At 37.1% G+C, this 22,956-nt stretch overlaps 1 protein-coding gene across 5 annotated transcripts; it reads right to left on the reverse strand.

Annotated features, from left to right (window-relative positions):
* Positions 1-535: 535 nt before the first annotated feature.
* Positions 536-22,882, reverse strand: LOC131041429 (mitochondrial carnitine/acylcarnitine carrier-like protein). 5 transcript variants are annotated; one of them, XM_057974553.2, is made up of 4 exons: positions 22,582-22,882; positions 19,406-19,621; positions 1,628-2,115; positions 536-1,176 (listed from the first exon to the last, which is right to left on the reverse strand). In XM_057974553.2, the coding sequence occupies exons 3-4, from the start codon at positions 2,088-2,090 to the stop codon at positions 695-697; spliced, it is 945 nt and encodes a 314-aa protein (XP_057830536.1). In that variant the 5' UTR covers positions 2,091-2,115; positions 19,406-19,621; positions 22,582-22,882; the 3' UTR covers positions 536-694. The 5 variants fall into 5 exon arrangements, with proteins under 5 accessions (XP_057830536.1, XP_057830543.1, XP_057830528.1 ...); XM_057974560.2 differs by lacking the exon at positions 19,406-19,621 and adding an exon at positions 3,906-4,033 and having other exon boundaries at positions 22,574-22,882; XM_057974545.2 differs by having other exon boundaries at positions 22,574-22,882.
* Between the last annotated feature and the right edge of the window lie 74 nt (positions 22,883-22,956).

Consider the following 22,956-nt stretch of genomic DNA (forward strand, 5'->3'; position numbering starts at 1 on the left):
TAAGCACAAATGTAGAGTCTGATAAGTATGTAATCAACCCACACATGTATTAAGCACAAATATAGAGTTGGATTAAATGTATCCAACACACATGTATCAATCACAAATATAGAGTAGGTTTGATAAGTATGTATTTAACCCACACATGTATTTAGCACTAATATAGAGTTGGTTTGATTGTATGTATCCACCCCGCATATGTATTAAGCACAAACACTAAAATGCTCCAGAACAACCTATTTGACAGTTCCATACGATTTGAATTTCAAACAAACAGCACAGTTACAGTCTACAATTATATTGTCGAAATATGAGATGTGGGAAAGATCGAATAACTGTTGTATTTTCCTCTCAATTGCTTGTTACAAATTACTGGATCAATGATATATGAACTTGCTTGTACAGATGATAAGAAAACAAATGCATAAACAACAAAAATTTAAGTCTATATGTGGGTTCTAATGCTGAAGCAAACAACAGCTTTTAAGCCTTAAGAAAGACAGATGAAATCCCATTAAAAATGTATTAAAGACAATGAAAATAAAAGCCGATTTCATCAAAAGAGATGATTGATAAACATTTGTAAAATCGTTGAATTGAAAGCAGCTTTCAAATGAAGGAGGCACTCATTTCCCAAATCATTTTGTTTCTGTTGAATGTGTGCAATACACCAGAATTCTGGTTAAATATTCTATCATCCCAAACTTGACCTTGTAATCTCATAAGCAAGGAAACATGCAGCATTGGCAGGAACGCTTCTAGCCATGGCAGGCCCAAAGCCTTTGTACAAACCTTTAATCCCTTCAGAAGCAACAATTTTCTTGAATGCATCAATTGAGCCAGAGTACTTTGGCTGGTGGTAATTATCAACCTGGATAACACTCTTCACAACATCAGTTGGATATACAGCCAACCAGAAAGCACCACCAGCAAGCCCACCTGAAGTAAGAAGAGCACCTTGGCTCAATCCAGAAGTATCCCGTCCTCCAGCCAAATACTGCTTTAGTGCCTCATAGACACCAAACATAACTGCATTTCCAGGCACTTCCCGTGCCAAAGTAGGGGTGAGACCCTTAAATAGTCCTAGAATCCCTCCCTCAGACTTTAAAACATGTTTGGCTACACTGATTGGTCCATTGTATTTGATGGAGGCTGCTACTGCTGTGGAGGATGCACCTGTTTTATGGGAATTTGGAAGGACTCAAAATAAATATTATATGTTAATCTTTAAGGGAAAACAATTGATTTACCAATAATATATTATTGAGTGCATCAACAAGGCTCAAATGATGTACAGATGCATTGCACTGAACTGTTTTGGTTTAACTATGCAATGGGAGGTTTATTCCAATGTGTTTGAACTTTGAAATAAATCTCAACCTTTCAAAGCACCATGCTGAATGATGAACGGTGTACATTTATTTCCCCATTGTATAAAGCAAACCTCAATAGTTCAGTTCAATGCTTGAGCCCTGTAGATATCCTCCATAATCATGCTCGAGTCCCTATGATGTATGAATGTTAATTCTACAAATGCAGTCAATTGAGCTACAGTTAACTTAGAAGTTGGCAAACTCAGAAGCATACAAAAAAATTACTAAATGAGCCAATTGGAAAAGTCCTTGACCTGTTGTTGTCCCAGCAGTGGCAACTGCAGCAGCTTCTCCAGTGGCAAGAGCACTTTGAGCTTGCAATCTACACTTCACTAGCTCAGTTGGGCAAGCTAGCATTGACACGGCAACACCCGCCCCTGCTCCACAAACTACCTGCTTTTCCACAGAAAGGGGAATCCCGGGCGCTGTTCTAACTAAGGCTTCCATCTGCCCTCTGGCAGTAAAGAGAACTGCATTTAGTGCTGCCACTGTAGCTAATGGAGCTCCCATTCCTTTGTACAGACCTCGAGGGCCCTCTGCTGTAATTGTCTGTCTGACAGCATCCATGGCACCAGCATAGCGTGGCCGTTGGCCTGGAGGAGGTACAGGCTGGCTCTGCAGCTTTACCTTGATTGTGTCAAAGGGATGCCCACATATCAATTGTGCTACTCCTCCAACAGTGCCAGAAAGCAGATCTTTGCTTGCATTATTTTCCATTATGCCCTTCAAAACCAGTATCTATCTGCACCACAAAGCGCTAACAAAATTAAAAAAGTTGAGAAAACGATGGGAGCCCAGGCCCCAAACTAAATAACAGAACTAGAACAATATCTTTGCAACTACTGATGGAGAGCTTGCCTGTTTATTTTCCTCAGTCAATCAAAAATCATAAATACAATATTATTACTAGGTGGCCATCATAATCACTATAAACCTTTCCAGGAGTCTTACAACTGTTCCCATTCAACTTATATACATTTGTTGGGTGTACAAAGGAATTTCACTTAGTAGTGAAGCTGTAGCTCTAGCCTGAAAGAGTGGTCATGCATCAGGGCACTAAACCCTTGAGGATAGTCAGTCCCTTAGCTAAGCATTGGGGTTCAATGGAGTTACAAAGTACTAAATTTGACTAAGAGTCATGCATAGATTATCTGTTTACCATTAGGGGACAGCGACACAATTTGGAGCTGCCCAAGAGTAGTGGAAATTTATGAATCCAGTTAACTGAGTTCAGCTATAGGGGCCCAAGCAAGACAAGGAGAACTGAGCATGTGGGAGGGATGTTCCAGGCTCAGTCTGTGCAATCCCAGCAATATGTGGTTTTCTTTTTGTTAGTGGTATGTTTTACAGTGTTCTCTCAATAGTTCAATAATTGAATGTGGACCATGTCAAGCTTGGTGTTTAAGAAATGGTGTGACAATTCATTTGCAAAACATTAAGTGTTAAAAAATTACATCATGTCAGAAGATGGGAACAATGCCTCTGGATTTTACAAGAGGCTTTACATGAGTTTTCTGTGACACTTTTGAATAGCATACAGTGAAGTGACATGAACAAGTATTATTCAAATGGGCTACATATCATTTAAATGGACTGCAGCAAGTTCCATTTTTAAAGTGGCACTTCAATATCATTTTTCAGAAACATCTATTGTATTTGATAATTTTATCAGATATAGACTGAATCAAGCTAGGGGCCACGTGTAAAACCAAACTCATTTTCCCTCGACTTAATTAAATCTAATCTCTTTTTGGTACAGATTACATCATGTGTTGAAGAGAAAACATAAAAGTACTAGCTTGTGGTGACTGCAGGTTCATTTGTAGACGAAAAATCAAAACCATTTTCACACATTTCCTTTTTAAAAAGGGAAATTAATCTTTGTTTGACATGTCTTATTTAGTTTAGATTTTTGTGTGTTCCTAGCTAAGAGTGTGTATGGTCTCCTCTCATGCCGCAAGGTGAACTCACTTGTGTATGTTCTCTCCTCGCTGCTTAGGGCAATCTTGGAGATCAAAAATAAGTGTCACTTTTTATTTCTCTTTTTAGTGGGCTTTGCTTGGATTTCATCAACAAGTGGCAGCCCAAACCCTCATGTTTCAGCAGGGTATAAAATTTGTTGAAGGATAGCATCGGTCAGTAATCTACTGATCTGACTGAGTCAAACAAAATTGTCTAATTGGCCTAATCAGCCTTAGACAACTTAGTTTAACAATTAACTATATATTGATATGATAAAATGATAATTAATATGCATTATACAAGAACCGATTAATGTATGATTCGATTCTATGAAATGATCACTGAATCGATGAGTGATTAACATATGAATCGATTCGATGTTAAATCTTATTAACTAACGTATTCATTTAGCGTGTTGATTCTTAAATGATCTAAGAGGGAGAGACGTGATGGTTAAAGAGAGACATGTCGTTTGTATATAAGTTCGATCTCTCCCTCTATTAGTAGTTCGATGAGGATAGAAGATATAAGGATTAGTGAAATAAGAAACAGATTAGATTCATATCTTACACATCGAATTTGACCCATCATCGAAAGCAGGTTATATTTGCTTCAAATCGGATTGAAGTCCCAGGCAGATTACGTATCTCTCTGCAGATCATATTCCTTGTCCTGCAGATTTGCTGTCATCTCCCAGTCTGCATTCACAAACAACAATCAGACCAAGCTCACTCATTGTGGGGTGATTTCTGTGCTTACCATCAGATTATCATTATAGGGCAGATCGAACCCATAGGTTGAACTGTGTTGATACTTTCTTGAGAGGTGAAACTAATTCATAATCAAATAATTTTAAATATAATCTGATCTCCAAACTTAACAAAATTTTGGTAGAGAATCAAAAGACAAGCACATATGTCATTTTCGACTAAATTTGCAAAAAACTTTATACCTTGCAAAATGAAGGCAGAGATTGCATTACCCTTTTGCACCAAGCTATTAGACATACCCCTCATTTCATGAACTTGGGCCTTACATACCTTTGGGCATATTGAGGACGCCCTCTTAGCAAACCTTGTGCAAGCCTAGTTAGACAACTTTGGCTATCCGTACTTGTGATACACCAATAAGTGGCTAGCCCCAAAAAAGTTACTCACCACATGCCCCTAGAAATGGGATTGTAGGTCACATATGCTCTCCTCTCACACCGTAGCGTGTACTTGAGGATCAAAACTGGTTAGTACCCCTTCATGGATCTTACTTTCCACGCCTGGACAAGGTATTGTTGATGGACTCACAAGTGGGTACATACCCACATGAATAACCTTAAGTTGTGTCTACTCTGTCTTCCCTGTTTGACAAAAAACAAAATCAACTCATCCAAAACATTGTCTTTTCAAGTCAAACCAGATCAAATCCTTTGTATTTCACCGATTGTCACTAGGAACAGATCTAAATTAACACCAATACGAACATTGAAAAAGAAAATCCACTCTCACAAAGTTTATTTAGGAACCATCTCACACAACCAAGCTACCCACAATGATGACAATGAAAGCTTGCATAACGAGAGCACATATGCATACGACCAAGACAGCTTTTCAAGTCCGATTCAAGATGAGCTATATTCAATGGAATCTTCCTCCGAAACAAGAACAAGTTCATTAGACATCTCATAGAATCAAGGGCTAGGCTCCCTAGAAAATTGACCTTACTACCATCATAGGCCAAAGTTCCCCTTCCCAATGTCTTGTGATCATGATAGGACTCGTAACCATGCCCATGACTATAATGACATCCTAAACACCAACTATCTCGGTGGAAGAGAAACCAATGAAGCCACAAACAACATAGACCATACCCCACACAACAATTGTGGCAAAGGTTACTCTCACCAAAATTATCAATCTAACCATACCAATCCCCCTTCCAAAATCTAGCCACCTCATTTAACCAAGAATGACAAGAAATGAAAGATGCCATTAAGGACCTACAAGCTAGGTCCTCTAGTCAACAAAAGAGATATAGATTTGAGGATTTGTGCCCTTATCCTCTTGACAAATCACTCACACAAAAATCTTTCCCTCCTCACTTTGGAATTCCTAAATTCAATAAGTACAAGGGAAAGGGGACTTGCGTGACCACATCAAGGAATTTTAAATGGCATGCCAAGAAGTGGCTTATGATGATGACTTCTTAATCCACCTTTCCCTAGGAGCCTAGGTGGCCAAGCCCTTGAGTGGTTCCTTCTCCTAAAGGGTACCATTTTCTATTTCTGATCTAATGGAGAAATTTGTAAAACACTCCTACAACATTGAACATGAATTGACCATGATGAATGTATGTAACACCAAGCTAAAATTGGGGATAGTTTCTCTTCCTTTATACAATAATGGCAAAGCCTTCCAAGTAGCTTCCCATCACCTATACTAGGAAAACAGCTAGTCCACATCTTCATCACCAATATCAACACTACAATAGCTTTTCATTTACAAGTTCAGTGTGTCACCTCCTTTGATAGGGGATGCAAATCACAAGAGCCCTAATCAACAAGGGGCTTATGAAAATCTTCTCCAAATATCAAAACACCAATAAAAAACCTAAATTTTTCAACAAAAAGAAGAACTAGTTTGTGATGGACCCATAGATGCAAAGAATGTCTAGGCTATGCAAAACCATCCAAGTGTTACTATACCTCAAGGGAAACCCAAACGAGAAATCAAAAAACATTGATAAACTCCCCTGAGGGAGCCCATGGACAAAGTGTTGTTTACAAATTAACAAAAGAAAGCACGATTATCTTGCCCCTCACCAAGCAATTTGAGGAAAGAAAACCTAAATTGGCTTGGTACAAAGAAAATGAGTGTTGTGAGTATTACAAAGTCAAAGGCCATGCCACCAAAAATGCATGAAGCTTAAATTGATGTCAAAGATCTAATCAACAAAGGAGACATTGAAGTTAAAGGGCAACCATTACCTTTGTCAAACAACCACTTGGGAATCTATCAAGAACCCTTCTAGAAGCACAATCAATCACACTCCTCATTCAAGTCAAGCCCAAAGTCATGAGACCCACACACAATGATGCAGGCGCATCCATGGTTATCAAGCAATCCTACATCAACCAAAAGCATTTCCTTTCTTGCATTTCAGTTTTTAGTTGTCTTAGCACTTTCTCCGCATTGTACTGGATATTTCTCTTCACGCCTTGCAGATCTGGATTCGCACTCTGAACGTGGTCATCTACATCATATCCAAAGATCTTTTGATTTGCATTAAGCTATTGTGTTTGAAAGTTCAATCATTTTACTAGAATGTTCTATGTTCGTGGTGACAGTTCACTTGTGGACCCTTCCCGTGGCATGCGGAACTAATTGGAACATCATTAGAGACATTTGGGACCTAAGAGAATCATTTCATGTAGTCCACATCATGTTTTCTTCTTTCGCAATGTATTTTGAGGCCGACCTACACGCTTTATCTTACTTTTGGGTTTTGAGACCTTGTGGCCAACACGGATCTTTTCTGGAGTTTAAGGAGCATATATAATAGCATATGTAATCATTCTTACATACATAGAATAGATAGAACATAATTAGCATCAAAGTAATTATAGATCTCATCTGCCACTTAAGGAGCATATATAATAGCATATGTAATCATTCTTACATACATAGAATAGATAGAACATAATTAGCATCAAAGTAATTATAGATCTCATCTGCCAGTCCACGGGACTGTGATCAGGCCAATGCACCCTAAGTAAACTTGTAATGCCTTGCAACAGGCCTGTGAGCCCATTGTTATTTCAAATACTAATGCATATGATGTAATTGATGTTGTTGATGATGAATATAATAATTTTCTTGTTTGAAGAACATTTTGTTGTGTTATTTCCACTTTGTTGACTCTATGTTGCATTGTTGGACAGTCCTATTCCGAATCCTCCATCTGTGACTACACCAAGTGGTATCAAAGCGAGTTTTGAGTCCTTGTGGAGTCGAGGCATTCCTTGTGGTGAACAAATCGTCGGCCTGAGGCAGTCTACAAGTGTTGTCGATTGATCGCCGACTATGAGGCAGCTGAAACCTTGTAGTCAAATCGTCGAATTGAGGCAATTGCACTAGAGCTAAAGAAGAGGATCCAATGATGGAAATGATAAGAGCAATGATTATTCGATTGGCTGTTGTAGAAGAGAATAGAAAGAGAGGCTAAAACCCTAGACCGAAAGGCGAAAGCAATGATGAATTAGACCAAAACCTAGCCGAAGACAATTCCGAAGAAGAAGAAGAATCAAATCAAGTTAGGATGATGAAAGCTATTTCAAATATTGGCAAGAGAACTAGGATTGAGATTCAAAATTACGCTGGAAACCTAAAACCTAAGGAATTGATTGATTGGATAAATGACATGGAGGAATACTTTGAATATGAGGAGATTGAAGATCCGAAGAGAGTAAGATTTGCAAAAACCAAGTTGAAAGGTCAAGCTGCTTTATGGTGGAAAGAAGTTCAATTGTATAGGAATAGGAGAGGAAAAGAGAGAATTATAAAATGGGATAGGATGGTGACAAAATTGAAGAACCAATTCATACCTACTGATTACGAGCTTAAGCTGCTGAAAAAATTGCAAAACCTAAGACAAAAGGAGAAATATGTGAAGGAGTATACTGAGGAGTTCTACAAAGTAATCATTAGACCTAGACATAGTGAAGCAAGTAAAGAGAAGGTTGCATGGTACATCAATGGAGTAACATAATAGTTAGAACCAGTTAGATAGGTCTTTTCTAATCTGCCAATCTGTGGGACTGTGATCAGGCCAATGCGCCTTGTGTAAACTCGTAATGCCTTGTGGCAGGCCTTTGAACCCATTGTTATCCTGGATACTAATGCATATGACATAATTGATGTTGACGATGATGAATATAAATTTCTTTGTTTGAAGAACATTCTTTTGTGTTATTTCCATTGTGTTGACTCTATGTTGCACGGTTGGACAGTCCTATTCCGGACCCTCCATGTAAGATAGACAGATGGCAATAGCAATAAAGTTTGTTTGGAGGATTAGTTACGACATCAACCACCAGAGCAGATTGAGCAGATTTTGGATAACAGAATTGGAAGGGGCACCAAGAACAAGCAATATCAGGAGTATTTGGTGAAGTGAAAAGGCAGACCGACAAAAGATTCAACATGGATTTCTCAAGTTGAGGTAGACCGCCTTGGTTTTCCTCTAGCCCAACAAAGTGAGAGGTTCACTTTCGTTCTATCCCCAAGTGTCTGATATAGGAGCATCCCTGGTTATCAAGCAATCCCGCATCAACCAAAAACAATTCCTTTCTTGCATTTTAGTTTGTAGTTGTCTCAGCACTTTCTCCAATTTGTACTGGATATTTCTCTTCATGCCTTGCGGATTTGGATTCTCACTTTGTACATGGTCATCTACATCATATCCATAGAACTTTTGATTTGCATTAAGTTATTGCATCCAGAAGTTCATTCATTTTGCCAATACATTTTGTGTTCGTGGTGACAATTCACTTGCAGACCCTTCCTGTGGCATGCAAATCTAATAGGAATATTATTAATGACATTTGGGACCTAGGGGAATCCTTTCTCATGGTCCACGTCATGTTTTCTTCTTCCGTAATGTATTTTGAGGCCAACCTACACGTTTTATCTTACTTTGGGTTTTGAGACCTTGTGGCCAACGTGAATCTTTTTTGGAACTTAAGGAGCATATATGATAACATCTGTAATCATTCTTAGATAGATAGAATAGATAGAACATAATTAGCATCAAAGTAGTTATAGATCTCATCCACTAGTCTGTGGGATTGTGATCAGGCCAATGCGCCCTGTGTAAACTTGTAATGCATTGCGGCAAGCCTATGAGCCCATTGTTACTCCAAATACTAATGCATGTGATGTAATTGATGTTGTTGATGATGAATATAATAATTTCCTTGTTTGAAGAACATTCTATTGTGTTACTTCCGTTGTGTTGACTCTATGTTGCATGGTTGGACAGTCCTATTCTAGACCCTCCATCCGTGACTGAACCACACGTTATATCCATTATCATAAGACCCCTCACGACTATGATTCCATTGTTGGCAACAATGAGCAAGCTAGTACCCACATCAATACCATCAAAATCCAAACATTCAATGGTGTCATAACCATGCAATGTGGTAGGGTTATTATTCAAGGGACTCCACCTACTCTTAATGAGTAGTACACCCTTATTGAATAGCATGAGAAGTCTCTAGCACACATCAATCTTGGATCTTCCTCAAAACATCAGCTATTCATAGGGAAGTGTTAGACAAGGGTCCCTCGCAACATCAATCCCTCCCACTTCCAAACACTTATTGGTCATCTTTTATCACCACATCAATTCAACTTTAGTGAGAAAGATATGCCATCTTTGGATCCATTGTATAATCACCCCTTGCATATAGAAGCTATCATTTCAAAACATAAGGTCAAATTAATGCTTGTAGATAATGGCACTAGGTTAAATCTTTGTACCTTGAAATTGGTTCATCTTCTTGGATACACAAAAGTGGCTTTGAACCCACAAACAATAACAATCGAGGCCTATGACAATACAAAGATAGAATTTGAAGGGACCATGACATTACCAATAGAAGTTGGGCTAATCATACAATCAACCTTATGTCACATTGTTGATGTTGACCTCCCCTAGAACATTCTCCTAGGACACCCCTAGATACACATCATGCAAGCCATCACTTCCACTTTCCACCAATGCCTCAATTTTTTTCACGAAGGCATTGAAGATATCATTCCCACCTACCCCTACCCCTTCCAATATTGCAAGATGTTGGAAGCAAAATATCAAAAAGCTCATCTTTGTCCAAGCACTAAAATTTTCACTTTTATCAAAGCTAAACAATTCTCATCTCGCATTGATCCAAGTGATTCCCTATCAACATGCACTTGATCATCTCCTAAATCCAATGTCAAGATCATCGACACAAACTATAGGACGTATGAGCTACAAGTTTTTTCATGTAGGCAAGCTCTCTTTATATCCATGATCCTATGGTTGGCCAAGTTGAAAAAAATTCATGGAGCACAACAGAGTCCAATATGATTCTACAACTTTTGTCAAAGCCAATCTCCTAGCAAATGAATAGATCAAGAATTATGTTAATTCTTGGCTTATTCCCAAAGAAGAGTTTGCATCTTGCTACCAAAACAATGAATACCCCATAGCCCTAAAAAATGTGCAAACATATGAGATAACAAGGCAAGGGCCTTGTGTCGCACAAACAAGGGATCCTTAGCCTATCCAAATCACACAATACATCCAAGAACATGGGTATTAGGATACGTACCATGGGATGAGCAACCCATAATCATAATGATCCCTTTGAGACCATTGGGGATGCCCTCTTTGATGTCCAAAACATTTAAATTAATACCATCTATGACTCTTGCAAGGACTTAGCAACCACTAGCTTTTTCCATAATATCGCCATCCTCAGCATTGACCTCAACCTTCAATATCCAAAACTTATTTATTGGGATCAAAAAGATACCATAGCATTGGACAATTTTCAAAACAAAGAAGCATTTTCTAAAAAGATCACAAGAAAGGTTTCAAGATAAACCTTAATATGTCAGCATACTTTGGAGAAGAGGAATAAGAATTGTCTCAAATCTCAATCATAAACATCCAAAAGATCCAAAAAATTCAAGAAGCCTACTAAGAAATATTCATCACTACCCCTTGGGAAAGAACAAGAAGAGATATATAGATGAAGAATTCAATTAAATGATAGCCCAACTTTGCTAGTAGAGGATGGTATTGACATCAACTTGGGAACAAATAATAATCCGAAATCATTCAAATCGCAACTACCATGGACCATGAGAAGGAAATGCATGTTTCCATACTCCAAAAAATTATATGTATTTGTATCGGTCTACGTAGGCATGCCAAGGCTAGATCCTTCACTTGTCATACATTACCTTATGCGAATAGATGCAAAACTCATGAAACAAAAGCTGCAAAAGATGCACCCCAAGCTGGCCCTCGTTGTCAAGGAAGAATTTATTGCAGATTTCTTAAGAATGCTGAGTGTGAAATTAGTTTTTTTCTTTTATGATATTTCTCTTTCTCCTTCGATGCCCTTGATGATATCATTGACCTGTCTTATATACCCCTCCTTATCAACCCCTCCAATGGTAAGGAAGGGTCATGACCTTATCCACGAACACAACCTTTCCCAAGGTTGTGTATCTTCATGATTGTCCCTTGCCCTTTTCCAAGGAATTGCTGTTAAAGGTGACCTTTGTTAATTTGCTTTAGTCATTCCTCCTTAACAAATTGCAGGTTAAGTGAAGAAGCACTTGATCTATCAAAGGAAGAAGTATCAAATAGAATGTATTTCTAATTTATCTCCTTGCTGTTTCTTAATCACTTTTATCAGATCCGAATACTCACTCTTATCCCATCCTTAAAAACACTTCAGTTTGCTGATCAAGGAATGAATGCCTTACAGGCTGTCGGCTTCGGTATTAGAAAATTGTGAAGTCTTATGGATTAAGGTGATTTTCTGAACTCATTTATTTATTATAGTGAATATTATTATGACATAGTCAAGGTCATGACATACAGAGATCTCTCACAGTTATTAGATTTCACATTGCCTTCTTCTACCAAGGCTAACTCTAGTTACTACAAAACTTAAGTCCCATTAAATGGGAATTCCATGTTCTACATAGTAATCAAATCAATAAACTAAAAAATGATTCCTTCATTCACATGAAGCATTAAAAGATTGCCTAGAAAATAGACGAATAAGAAGAAGAGGATGATAAGTCAAAAATGCAGTTTCAATAAAACAACGATATCTCCCTCCTTCCTCAGCAAAATTCAAAATGATCTGGAGAGCTTGAATCACAAGGAACAAAACCCAAAAACTGTTTAAGGAAATTTGCAACATTGAGTAATAAGTAAATGACAGGAAATGACTAATGTAAAAGATGGCCAAAATTAAAGGCAGCAGTTTTAGTTTGCTACGAGTTTCGATAAACACCTACACAAGAATATGATATCAAATCCGCATTCTTCATGGATTGATTGGGCAGATTGGGATAACTATTCTATAAAATTGTAAACAATTGATCAAAGGGGGGAAAAGTAAGAGCTTGTTTAGCCTGAGGAAGTAGGTTAATTTTCAGTTTCATTTCCAGAATTTTTAGAGTAAATTTGATTCTAGCAAGCATTTTATTTTCAGAATTCTTATATAGATTCAACTCCTTCAATTGTGACATAGTCTAGTCATTTCAATTCCTGCTAGTGCGAGATAGTTTAGTAATTTCAATTCCTGCAAGTGCGAAATAGTTTAGTGATTTCAATTCCTGCAAGTGCGAGATAGTTTAGTAATTTCAATTTCTGAAATTTTTTTGTAGAGTACCTTTGATTTTCACGTGTGCTTTAGAAGAGACTATCAAGTTATCTCTCTTCTCTGTTGCATATAGCCATGGACACCACCCTGGATTGATAATTGAATGGTGAAGATTACAACGACCCCCATCAATGGTTCTTGTTTTTTCAAAATCTGCCAGCCCTTCCTCATGGTTTAAGTAGTCAAGTTTTTGCCAAATATTTGCTGAGTTTTTGTCGAGTCAAAAAATTTGGGCTGGCCAAGTACTCTCCGAGTGCAAGTCTACAAATTATGATTATATCTATCTAGATTTTCTCTTTTTCTGTATTTCATTTCTTCTTATGGTTTTAGTTCAATTTGTGTTTTGGCTAAAAGTGCAAAAAATTACAAAACTCCAATCATAAAAGTGAGCAGCCAATCTCAAATGCACAGGTCACATCGTTGCATTGTTCCACTAGGAACCATGTCCCCCCAGCAATCCTATTATATCTGAGACAAGCATGTCCCCAAGATACAAGGATGAGGACAGAAGTTGAAACATCCCCATCCTCACACTGCCGCTTATAGGGGGATGTCCCCGTGATTTCCTGCAGATCAGGGAACGTTTCCCACTACAAGGGACAATGTGGGGGCTCCCAGCCATCCTCAGGTCAGCTATGTGACACCTATGCATTTCCCTCATCTGTCCCAAGGATGGTTGGGAGCAAAGTTCCCAGACTCGGACTCGGCTCGGACTCGGCAAGGTCGACTCGACTCGTGACTCGGCTATGACTCGGCAACGACTCGGCAATGACTCGGCAAAATAAAAAAAACCTTGAAATTAAGAGATTTTTAACAATTTAAAACTTGTTTCATGCACCCATTATTGAATAAAGCTCAATTATAATGTGTGCTAGCTTGTAATGCCATGAAAGGCATGTTGGTAGAGTATCTACTTGTTTGGGGCTTCTGTTTAGTATTTTCTTTGGCCAAATTGAAATTTTGGGAGCACCAACATGAGACATCAAGAACATCTTCACTTGGAAATTGTAAGGATTGCATGTGTATGGTAGCATTAAATAGTGTGCTTGTTGAACTTAGGTTTTACCTTGGGACTATAGTTGACCTTGGTCTTTCTTGGACCTCTTAGTTTTTAGGCTATATATATGTTGGATGGAAGGGGGAATTGTGAGGCCAGAAGGGTTTGAAAATATGCTCCTCAGAGACATGTCCCTTGCCAAAAATAACCTTGTGCCCCATGGGGGGATTTTTTGGGATGTGGGGACAAGTAGGAAATGTCCCCAACTCACCCCCTTTTTTCAAAATTTTAAGAAACATCCTTGTTGTGAGGTACTCACACATCGCCCCATTGCAAATGAAGACCCCCACTTTTTGCTTTCCAGGGTTAGCTCTTTTAGTTTTGTTGTTGGTTGTTTTAGTGTCTTAGCCTTTGCATTGAAGGGATTGAGTTTCTCAAAGGTCATCAAATCGGGTGGATCTCCTCAAGGTGGAGTGAAGGAGGTTAGGTCAGTTGAGTGATTAGGTGTTATTTAGATCATTCCTAGGGTTTTTGTGTACTATTTGGTCACGCTTCAAGTTGCTAAATCAAACCTTGGTTGAATGTATAGTGTCCTCCTAGGTCGCGTCCCTTACATCAAGGTCAGAGTGAACTTGCCTTAAAAGTCTGGAATGTCATCCTAATCCTGAAATGGCCTGAAATTTGACTAAGTCTGGAAATTTGAAGGATCCTCCAAAAACTAGATTTTGCATTGTAACTCATGGAGATCTGAAACCACTCTCAAACATCCTGACAATATATATGGAATATAACTTAAAGTATAAGAAAGAGAAAAGACATAAGGAAAAATGTTATATTCCATATATGAATCCTGGCAGAGAGACTAACTTGTCAAACAAGTCAAAACATTGACCTGTCGTGGCCGAGTCTTGGAGCTTGGACTCGACGAGTTTTGCCATAACTCGCCTAACTCGCGAGTCAGCCGAGCTTTGGTCAAAACTCGCCGAGTCCGAGTCCCGAGTCAGCAAAACTAGCCGAGCTTGGCTCGACTCGCCAACTCGGCGAACTCGCCTGACTCGCGGCAAGTTTGGGAACTCTGGTTGGGAGTCCCTAGCACCAACAATAAAAAAAAATTATTTATTAAAACAATTTAAAGAAAAGCAATCATTTTTTTGCTGATTTTTCTTCTGCGACTGAATAGATTACTTTATCACTTCTATATTACTTGGTTCTAGGCTTCTCGCAATACACTATCACTTTCTTGACACTCAAAACTTGTGTCATGAACAAGGACTTAAATTTCCCTTATGCCACCATGTCAGATTCGTCAAATGACTTACATTCAGCACTATGTGTTCTTTGACAGTTATGAAGTATGACAAATTTACAACAATTATAACAGCAAAAATCAAACAACAATAAACACAAATAACAGCAATAGGCAGCAATTGAATGATAATTCAATACTTCAAACAGATGTGACTTTTGAGGATTTATCATTTTTTCAAAATTAAGTATTAATAATCAACTTAATTAAAATATGTTCAGCATCTCAATGAACCTTAATTTTTTTGGTGCATAATTATAGGCTAAGAGCACCTAAGTAACCTCTAAGTTGCCTATTAATGATGTCAATCAATGTTAACATTGTTAAGTACTATATTATATTTCAATTGCAATTTCTAAACAATTTTTTTCTGAATAATTTTTCAAGTACTATATTTATCAAAAAAGCACGTCTACAAAAAAATCACAATTATACCCCATTAATCCTGAATCCTGAAGCCAGCCAATTTATTGCTCAAAAAAATTCCGATTTGCGAAAAAATCATTGACCCAATTTTCAACAATTTTTTGCATTTAAATCATGTTAAAATCATATTAAAAATCCCCAAAAATGACAAAAAAAGTAAAAACAATTGTTGTAAAAACTCGCAAAACCCTAGAAAAACTCATCAAATTACTGAATTGCTCAGAAATAGGGTTGATCTGAGACAGAATCAGACTCAATGTGGAATCGAAATTGAAACAATTTGTCATTTTGTCCCATAGTTTTCTTTCCGACCTCTAAAAACTCCTAAATAAAGGAGTGGGAGGAGCAATGGCAGTCACAAACCTAATTCGAAAGGGCCTCAATCATCCTAAATCGTGCTAGACATATGAGATAGTATCGAAGCAGTTGGCAAATCTGCTCTAAATTGTGGCTTCGATATGACTCAAGCTCTTTGCACACCCCGCCCCATGGATTCTGTCGAAAACAAGTATATAATTAATATAGTACACTAGCTTTAAAATTAATACTATTATAGACGACACTTTGACGAGGGAGGAGCAGACCCCTATAGTTTATAATTAATACTATATAGTTTTAAAATTTAAATTATTATAGACTATGAATATATATTAATAGTTATATAATAAACTATAAATTAAAAATAATATAAAATCTATAATGTACATATTTAATTTTCAATATAATATATAATAAATATTTTAATTTTTATGGAGAAAACTCGGGTTTTTAGCTTGGTCTGATCCCAAAGAGACCACTTATAGAGGATCTCTTCCCATGAGGCCATTTTCAAGGGGTCATCATTCCCCACACTTCACTTGTTCAAACCCATGAGCTCCACGGAAGGCTTGCAAGCCCAATAGCCCAGCAGGGGTTTGAACCTTGGTGGTTGCCTCACCAATGGAGTGTTTCTACCATGACACTAAACATCCGAAGACATATATATTATATATAGATATAGATATAGATATATTGATATAGTTAATTTTTGCTCAAACAAAGACATACAATTCATTATGTGAGCAATATATCCAAAGGGCTCCATGAAAAAAATCTGAATGACAACAAAAAGCTTACATACTTGTAATAAAACAGCCTCCAACACATTATCAGTAAAATTTGTCTCTACCTAAAATAGTAGTTGCAAGCTAGGTATTGCTAAAACCAGTGGCTTGCTAATCTTTCACTTCAAATAAACAAATGCCTTTTGTTGAACTCTACCCCATATAAAAGACTTACCAATTGCCATTAGGGAATATAAAGCATTGCAACTGTGGAATATGATTTGATAAGATTTCTCAAATATTGAACTACCCCTAGAAAACTCCTTGCCTCAGTCACAATGAAATTCTTGGATCACTTCAAAATGGCTTCCACTTTTACTAAACTCCAAACAATGGCTGAATCGCTATCTGATAAATTCTGATCTCAGCTACTTCATAGACTTAGCTAATCTTTGATCTCGGACTTAGACAACTATTTGGTGTATTTGTTGACTGCCCTTTGAAAAAGTTAACTGAATATTTGCCTATGTAATCAGCAATATGAATATAAACAACAAAAATCTATTTTCTACAATTCATGGGTTAAAAAAAAAATAGTTTGTGTCTTTTTCTACATTTTTTTTATAATTTTTTAAAATCCAATATTTTACCCATTTTTTCAAAAAATCTTATACTTTTGGTTTGCCGATTTTTTCCCCAAACAATTTTTGCTGCTATGATATAAAGCAATGCAATAGTGGAACATAATTTGATAAGCTTTCTAAAATATTGAATTAACCCTACAAAACTCCTTGCCTCAATCACAATGAAATTCTTGGATCACTTCAAAATGGCTTCCACTTTTACTAAATTCCTAACAGTAGCTGGATTGTTATCTGTTAAGTTTTGATCTCAGTTACTTCATTGACTTAGCTAATATTTGATTTCAGACTTAGTCAACTATTTGGTGCATTTGGTGACTGCCCTCTTAAAAACTGAATATTTGCCTATGTAACCAGCAATACGAATATAAACAACAAAAAGTTATTTTATACAATTCATAGGTTAAACTCTATTTTATTTGCTCTCTATATCTCTATGCTATGGAAATGCCCTTAAATTTTTTTAAAAAATATTTTCTCTTTTTCTAAATTTTTTATGTTTTTTTTTTTAAAATCCAATTTTTTCCCCATTTTTTCAAAAAAAACTTGAAAAAAACTTATACTTTTGGTTGGCCGATTTTTCCCAAAACAATTTTTGCTGCTATCCTGAATTTTGATCCATAATGCCCTCGTCCCCAAAATACCCTATTCCAAAACTCTGTGGAGCATAGCATTGCTGCAAGTGATTTGTCACTGTCCATGGGACAATTCGCATATAGTTTGCAAAAGTCGACACTTATTAGATGGAAGGATTTGGAACAAAATTGTAATGAACCGGAAATCACTCTATGTCAGTCTACATTGAATCAGTTTCATTTACCTAAAATCAAGGACAGTTTGTACTGAGTTGGTAGTTCTGTTAAGATTTTTGCACATAATTAAATAAACAGATTGACTTCTTAAAATAAACGGGTGGTTAGCTCATAGTTAGGAATTCCTTTTCTAAATAACAGTTAGCACCTAGTTAGAAGTTATAGTTAGGGTTTGTTGCAAAGAGTTGACTAAATAGATTGAGGATGATTAATCAGTCAGTCATTGAATGGGAATGATTGCTCAGTCAGGGAAGATTACTGCCAGTAGATTTTCATTTCTATCTACTACCCTTCCCAATTATAAGAAATTGTATAATCATTTCTAAAGGATCTTTCGGAATTTATAAGGTTTCCAATTGAATTGTAAGGCAGGGGTGGCTTCTCCACATGAGGGTGGCTCACCAAGAGCTTGGTTTGTTCCATGTGTTGTATATACTAGAACAGATTTAGTTTCTTGATAAGTACGACATATTTTCTACAGCAAGTCAAATTATTATATTGCTATCAGAATTCAACTGTGTAGTTTTCGAGTCAAACTCACCGACCCATGTATCATGAGTAGTGGTTTACAAGAACTCATCTCTCCACAGATTTAGTTTCTGTTTTTTTTTTAAGTACTCTCATAAAGAATTAATATATGCATATTTATATCTCAGTTCTATATTTTGGTCCATTTTTGTGTACTGGCTGTAGTTAACATTTTCAAGTTCAGGACCTCATGTTCACAAAAGAGAAAACATGTTCATGTTCAGGTTCAAGTGGACTTGCAATCAAACAGCAGTCAGTCAAAATCAGTCTACACTGAATTAGCTTAATTTCCCTAAAATCCAAGAAAGCTTACACTGAATTAGAAGTTCAGTTAGGATCTGTGCAGATCGTTGAACAAATTGAATTCCTAAAATAAAGGGACAGTTAGCACATAGTTAGAAGTTTCTAAAATTAAGGACACTTAGCACCTAGCACCTCGTTAGAAGTATACTTAAGATTTGTTGTACAGCGTTAACTAAATAGATTGAGGATGATTGATCAGTCAGTCTTGATGGAGGTTGATTGCACAATTAGGGAAGAATACTGCCAGCAAACTTCCTTTTATATGCCCTGCCCTTTCCCATTATAAGAAGCTGTCTAATCAGTTCCAAAGGTTTTTAGAAATGAGAAAAGTTTTCCCTAGAAACAAACAGGAAACATCAGAGGGTCGAATTCCAGGGGGGGTCTGGCAGAGAAGGCAGTGATTCTCAGTCCTCACAGCAAGATCCAGAGGGCCAACAAAAGTATAAATAAAACCAAACAAATGTTATTGAAGGAGCGCTGTATAGATGTATTTCTGCTGATCACATTTCCAGGCAAGATTATCTTTTGTGCTTCCTTCCATACAGCAGTCATGCAGACTCCATGCTCACCTTTTTCACTGCCAAACACCTTCAGAACAGCAGCACCACTTTTTCTTTGCCTTTTCTAACTGTGGTTCTACAGCAATAGCACTTATGTTACTGCTGCATTTTGCCACATCTTTCTTTTCCTCTTGCCAGGCACTTCTCTTCACACCAACTTTAGGCAGGCCAGAAAGGAACCTCAGGTAAGGTTTCAACAAGCATCCAGGAACCCACGACCTTGCTCTGATACCATATTAAATTGATAACACAAGTCATGACCATTACATTGTAGAGTGATTGATTATATAGGCCCAAAGAATGACAATACAATGCCAAACATAAGGAACAACCTCATAACAAAAAGACATCCTACATTAAACAATGTGCTGACAATAGCAAAATCAAAACTACGCCTAACAAAGATGACATGCCTTTATTTTCTACTAAAACCATTTAATTAATCTAATAATTGTAAAGTAGGAGATGGTAGCTTCTATACACATCGGTGGCTCAAAGTACTCTCATAGAGAAAAAGACTATGTTACCCCGAGTTTCTAGGATGGGGACGGCAGGGGACGGCGGGACGAGTTTCTGGGACAGCAAATTTTTTTGCCAATTTTGGGGACGGCAAAGGGGACGGCTATATAAAATATAGGGGAAATTTTAAAATATATAGTATAATTTTAAATGTTCATATGAAAAATAGATAAAGCATGTATATATACATTATATTCATATGAAAACATGGATAAAGCAAGTATATGTACATTATAGAACCTTAACATACCACATTTGTGTTCAGAATTCATTGTCAATACTCAATATGCATTCATAATTGAAAATACATTGTCAATATGCCAACACTTGTTTGCATGTAGTTCATTGTTTCTTTCTGGTTGAAGGATATTTTGATCATCTTCCATTTCTATTATGACCTACAACCGCTTCTTTATGCACTACAAAGTTTTGGATGTTTGTGAAATTCTATACCAAGTTGTTATTCATATTTCTGAGTGCTTTTGGCTATGATTCAGACCAGTTTACCTTTCATAATTGTGAAAAGTTCAATATTTCAGACCTACAACCACTTTTTTACGCACTACCGCGTTCTAAGTGTTTGTGAAATTTATTACCAGGCTGCTGCTCATTATTTCTAGGTGCTTTTGGAAGTGATTCAGACATGTTTACCCATCATATTAGTGAAAATCCAATTTTATAGACCTATAATAAAATAAAAAAATGTTTTTTTGAGCATTTGAATCTTTTTTTGTTTTTTAAATGTGCTGGTAAAAGGGGGACGGCTGGCCGTCCCTGGGACGGTTAGGGGACGGGGGACGTCCCCAAACCATATTGAGGACAGGGGACGTCCCCTTCGAGAGTCACTGCCGTCCCCAAGTTTCTGGGACGTTTCCCACAAATTTTGCAATATTGGGGACGGGGGATTTTAACCCGGAGACGCGACGTAGGAAAAAGATAAATGTGCAGACTTATATTCCAGTTCTATATTTCTGTCTAAATTTGTCTGCTGGATGTAGTTAACATTTTCAAGTTCAGGTTCACAAGAAAAGTATAGAGATACGCCAAATAATCAAAAACAATTTGATGGCACAGTTGCGACTTATATTTTGACTCTCAAATATGGCTGCATAAAGAAGTTTATGATTAACATGTTTTATTGTCATATGTGGCAGCATACAGAAGATATACAAACTGTTTGACAAAGTGCAGGGAAGTCTAACCTGATCAGTTTACATTGGGTGCAGCAATTCCCAGCATTCCCAAGGACCAGCACCTAAGATTTCAAAACACCTCAAATCTAAAATTTAGAGATTGTGCAGTTGTAACAGCTCTGATTGTCTGGCCAGCAGCGGTTTAGCTGAAATGCGGTGAAGCCTTATGCTGGATATGCACATCACAGATTTGCAACTGTAATTTTGTGAATGATGATTATAAACCCAAACTGGTTGCTAAGAAGAACGTAAACCCAAAGTAGGTGACTAAGATTAAAGGCGGTTTTGGGCTGCTTTGCAATTTCCTGGGATTTAGTCTCAGACTGTCTTGTGCTCATTGTTCTATTCTGTTATTTTGTAAAGGGTTCTAACGCCCAGAAGAGCTATTTAATTTTGAACAAGGAGGAAAAAAACAACGAATTTCAACAATTTATGAGATAGGAAGCTGAAAACAATTGCACAACATTCAAAGTTCTTATTGAAAGAGGCTCTTATAGGTCAAGCGGTGATAGATAAATAAATAAATAGATATTTTAAATGTCTATGAGACCAAAACAGATTATAAAGGAGTGAGACATCTCTGAAAAAAATATAAGCCTTAATTTGGAATCTCTGGTTTTTTTCTTCTTCTGAAGGTTCATTCTGTTGATGTGGGTAGTTAATCAGAAATTTGCAGCTTTTTTCACCATTTTCTTCTTCTAATATAATAGGCATGGACATCTCGTTTCAACGTTTACTTCTCGAATATGGTAGACAGACATCCCCTTCAAAACGTCCAAATCACTAGTTTAAATGTGAGTCAAATATTTAGTAAGGCTTATATTTTGCTGTCCAAAGCATTGGTAGAAAGGGTAAAAAGGAACCTACCCCAAAGCTCTTAGGTGTGTCTCTACCTCCTGTACCACATTTTGACTTAAAAACCCGAAAAAATTGCCTTTTGACAGACCAATTTTTCGGATCTAATAGAAAATGTGAATCTTGACAGGGTTTTCATTCCCAAAATAGACCATTGTGCAGCAAAACTCTCCAAAAAAAAAGCGAGTGTTCTTCATTCGCAGAAAATATTTGATTCACTGTTTCTGTACATTTCCCATTTCCAGCAAACAGAATGTATCAAGTAATGCGCAGTTGCAGGAAATGCTGTTCGCTGTTCAGACCTGAATTGTAAGGCCCATTTTCCCACTAACTCGGATAAGAATCTCAAGGCACCAAAAGAGCTAAACAAAAGAAGCAATTAAATTGAGATTTTATCCGATTTGACATTATATTGAAAAACAGCATTTTTTCTATACTTTGTATGAAGCTTACAGCGCTGTTTAATTTCCCATGTTTACATTTTTGCAACCACGCATTGTTATGCTGGTTCTGTTAAGCTTCAGAAATATTTCAAAACTCAAAATTTGGTATTTGATTGAACTGAAATCTACAGGCAATGAATAAAAAAGTTCAAAATTAAGAAGCCTACCAGCCTACCAGTGAAGGAAACCAAACACCTTAATGTAAATTTCCCATTACGCCAACCAGAGATGGATGAAGCAGGGGAATAACTCGCAGCAAACGGGATTCCCCCAAAAGATTTCAAAAGCGCATTATATGCAATTCCCTCTGTGCCCACACTTATTGGAGAGAACATCTACCGGTGGATTGGAATCTAGAATCTAGGGCGCACCAATATTCTTGTTAGGCAAATCACATCCCACCTACTTTGTGGTTCACCCGTTTCGTAGGTCCCATTATGTTGGCTTAGCCATGTTTGTTCCCAGACGGATGCAAAAAAAAACTGCACCTCTGAAAATATTTTAAAATAATAAATAAACCAACCTTTTGAAACGTGAAAAGCTGATACAA

Source organism: Cryptomeria japonica, chromosome 7, assembly GCF_030272615.1.
Source record: "Cryptomeria japonica chromosome 7, Sugi_1.0, whole genome shotgun sequence".
NCBI lineage: Eukaryota > Viridiplantae > Streptophyta > Pinopsida > Cupressales > Cupressaceae > Cryptomeria > Cryptomeria japonica.

What these genes read in the sequence shown, in the direction of transcription:
- LOC131041429 (XM_057974553.2), bottom strand. Translation starts at nt 2,090, where the DNA reads ATGGAAAATAATGCAAGCAAAGATCTGCTTTCTGGCACTGTTGGAGGA. An exon ending in CACTGCTGGGACAACAACAG is followed by an intron (nt 1,177 to 1,627) that starts GTCAAGGACTTT and finishes CCCATAAAACAG; the next exon opens with GTGCATCCTCCACAGCAGTA.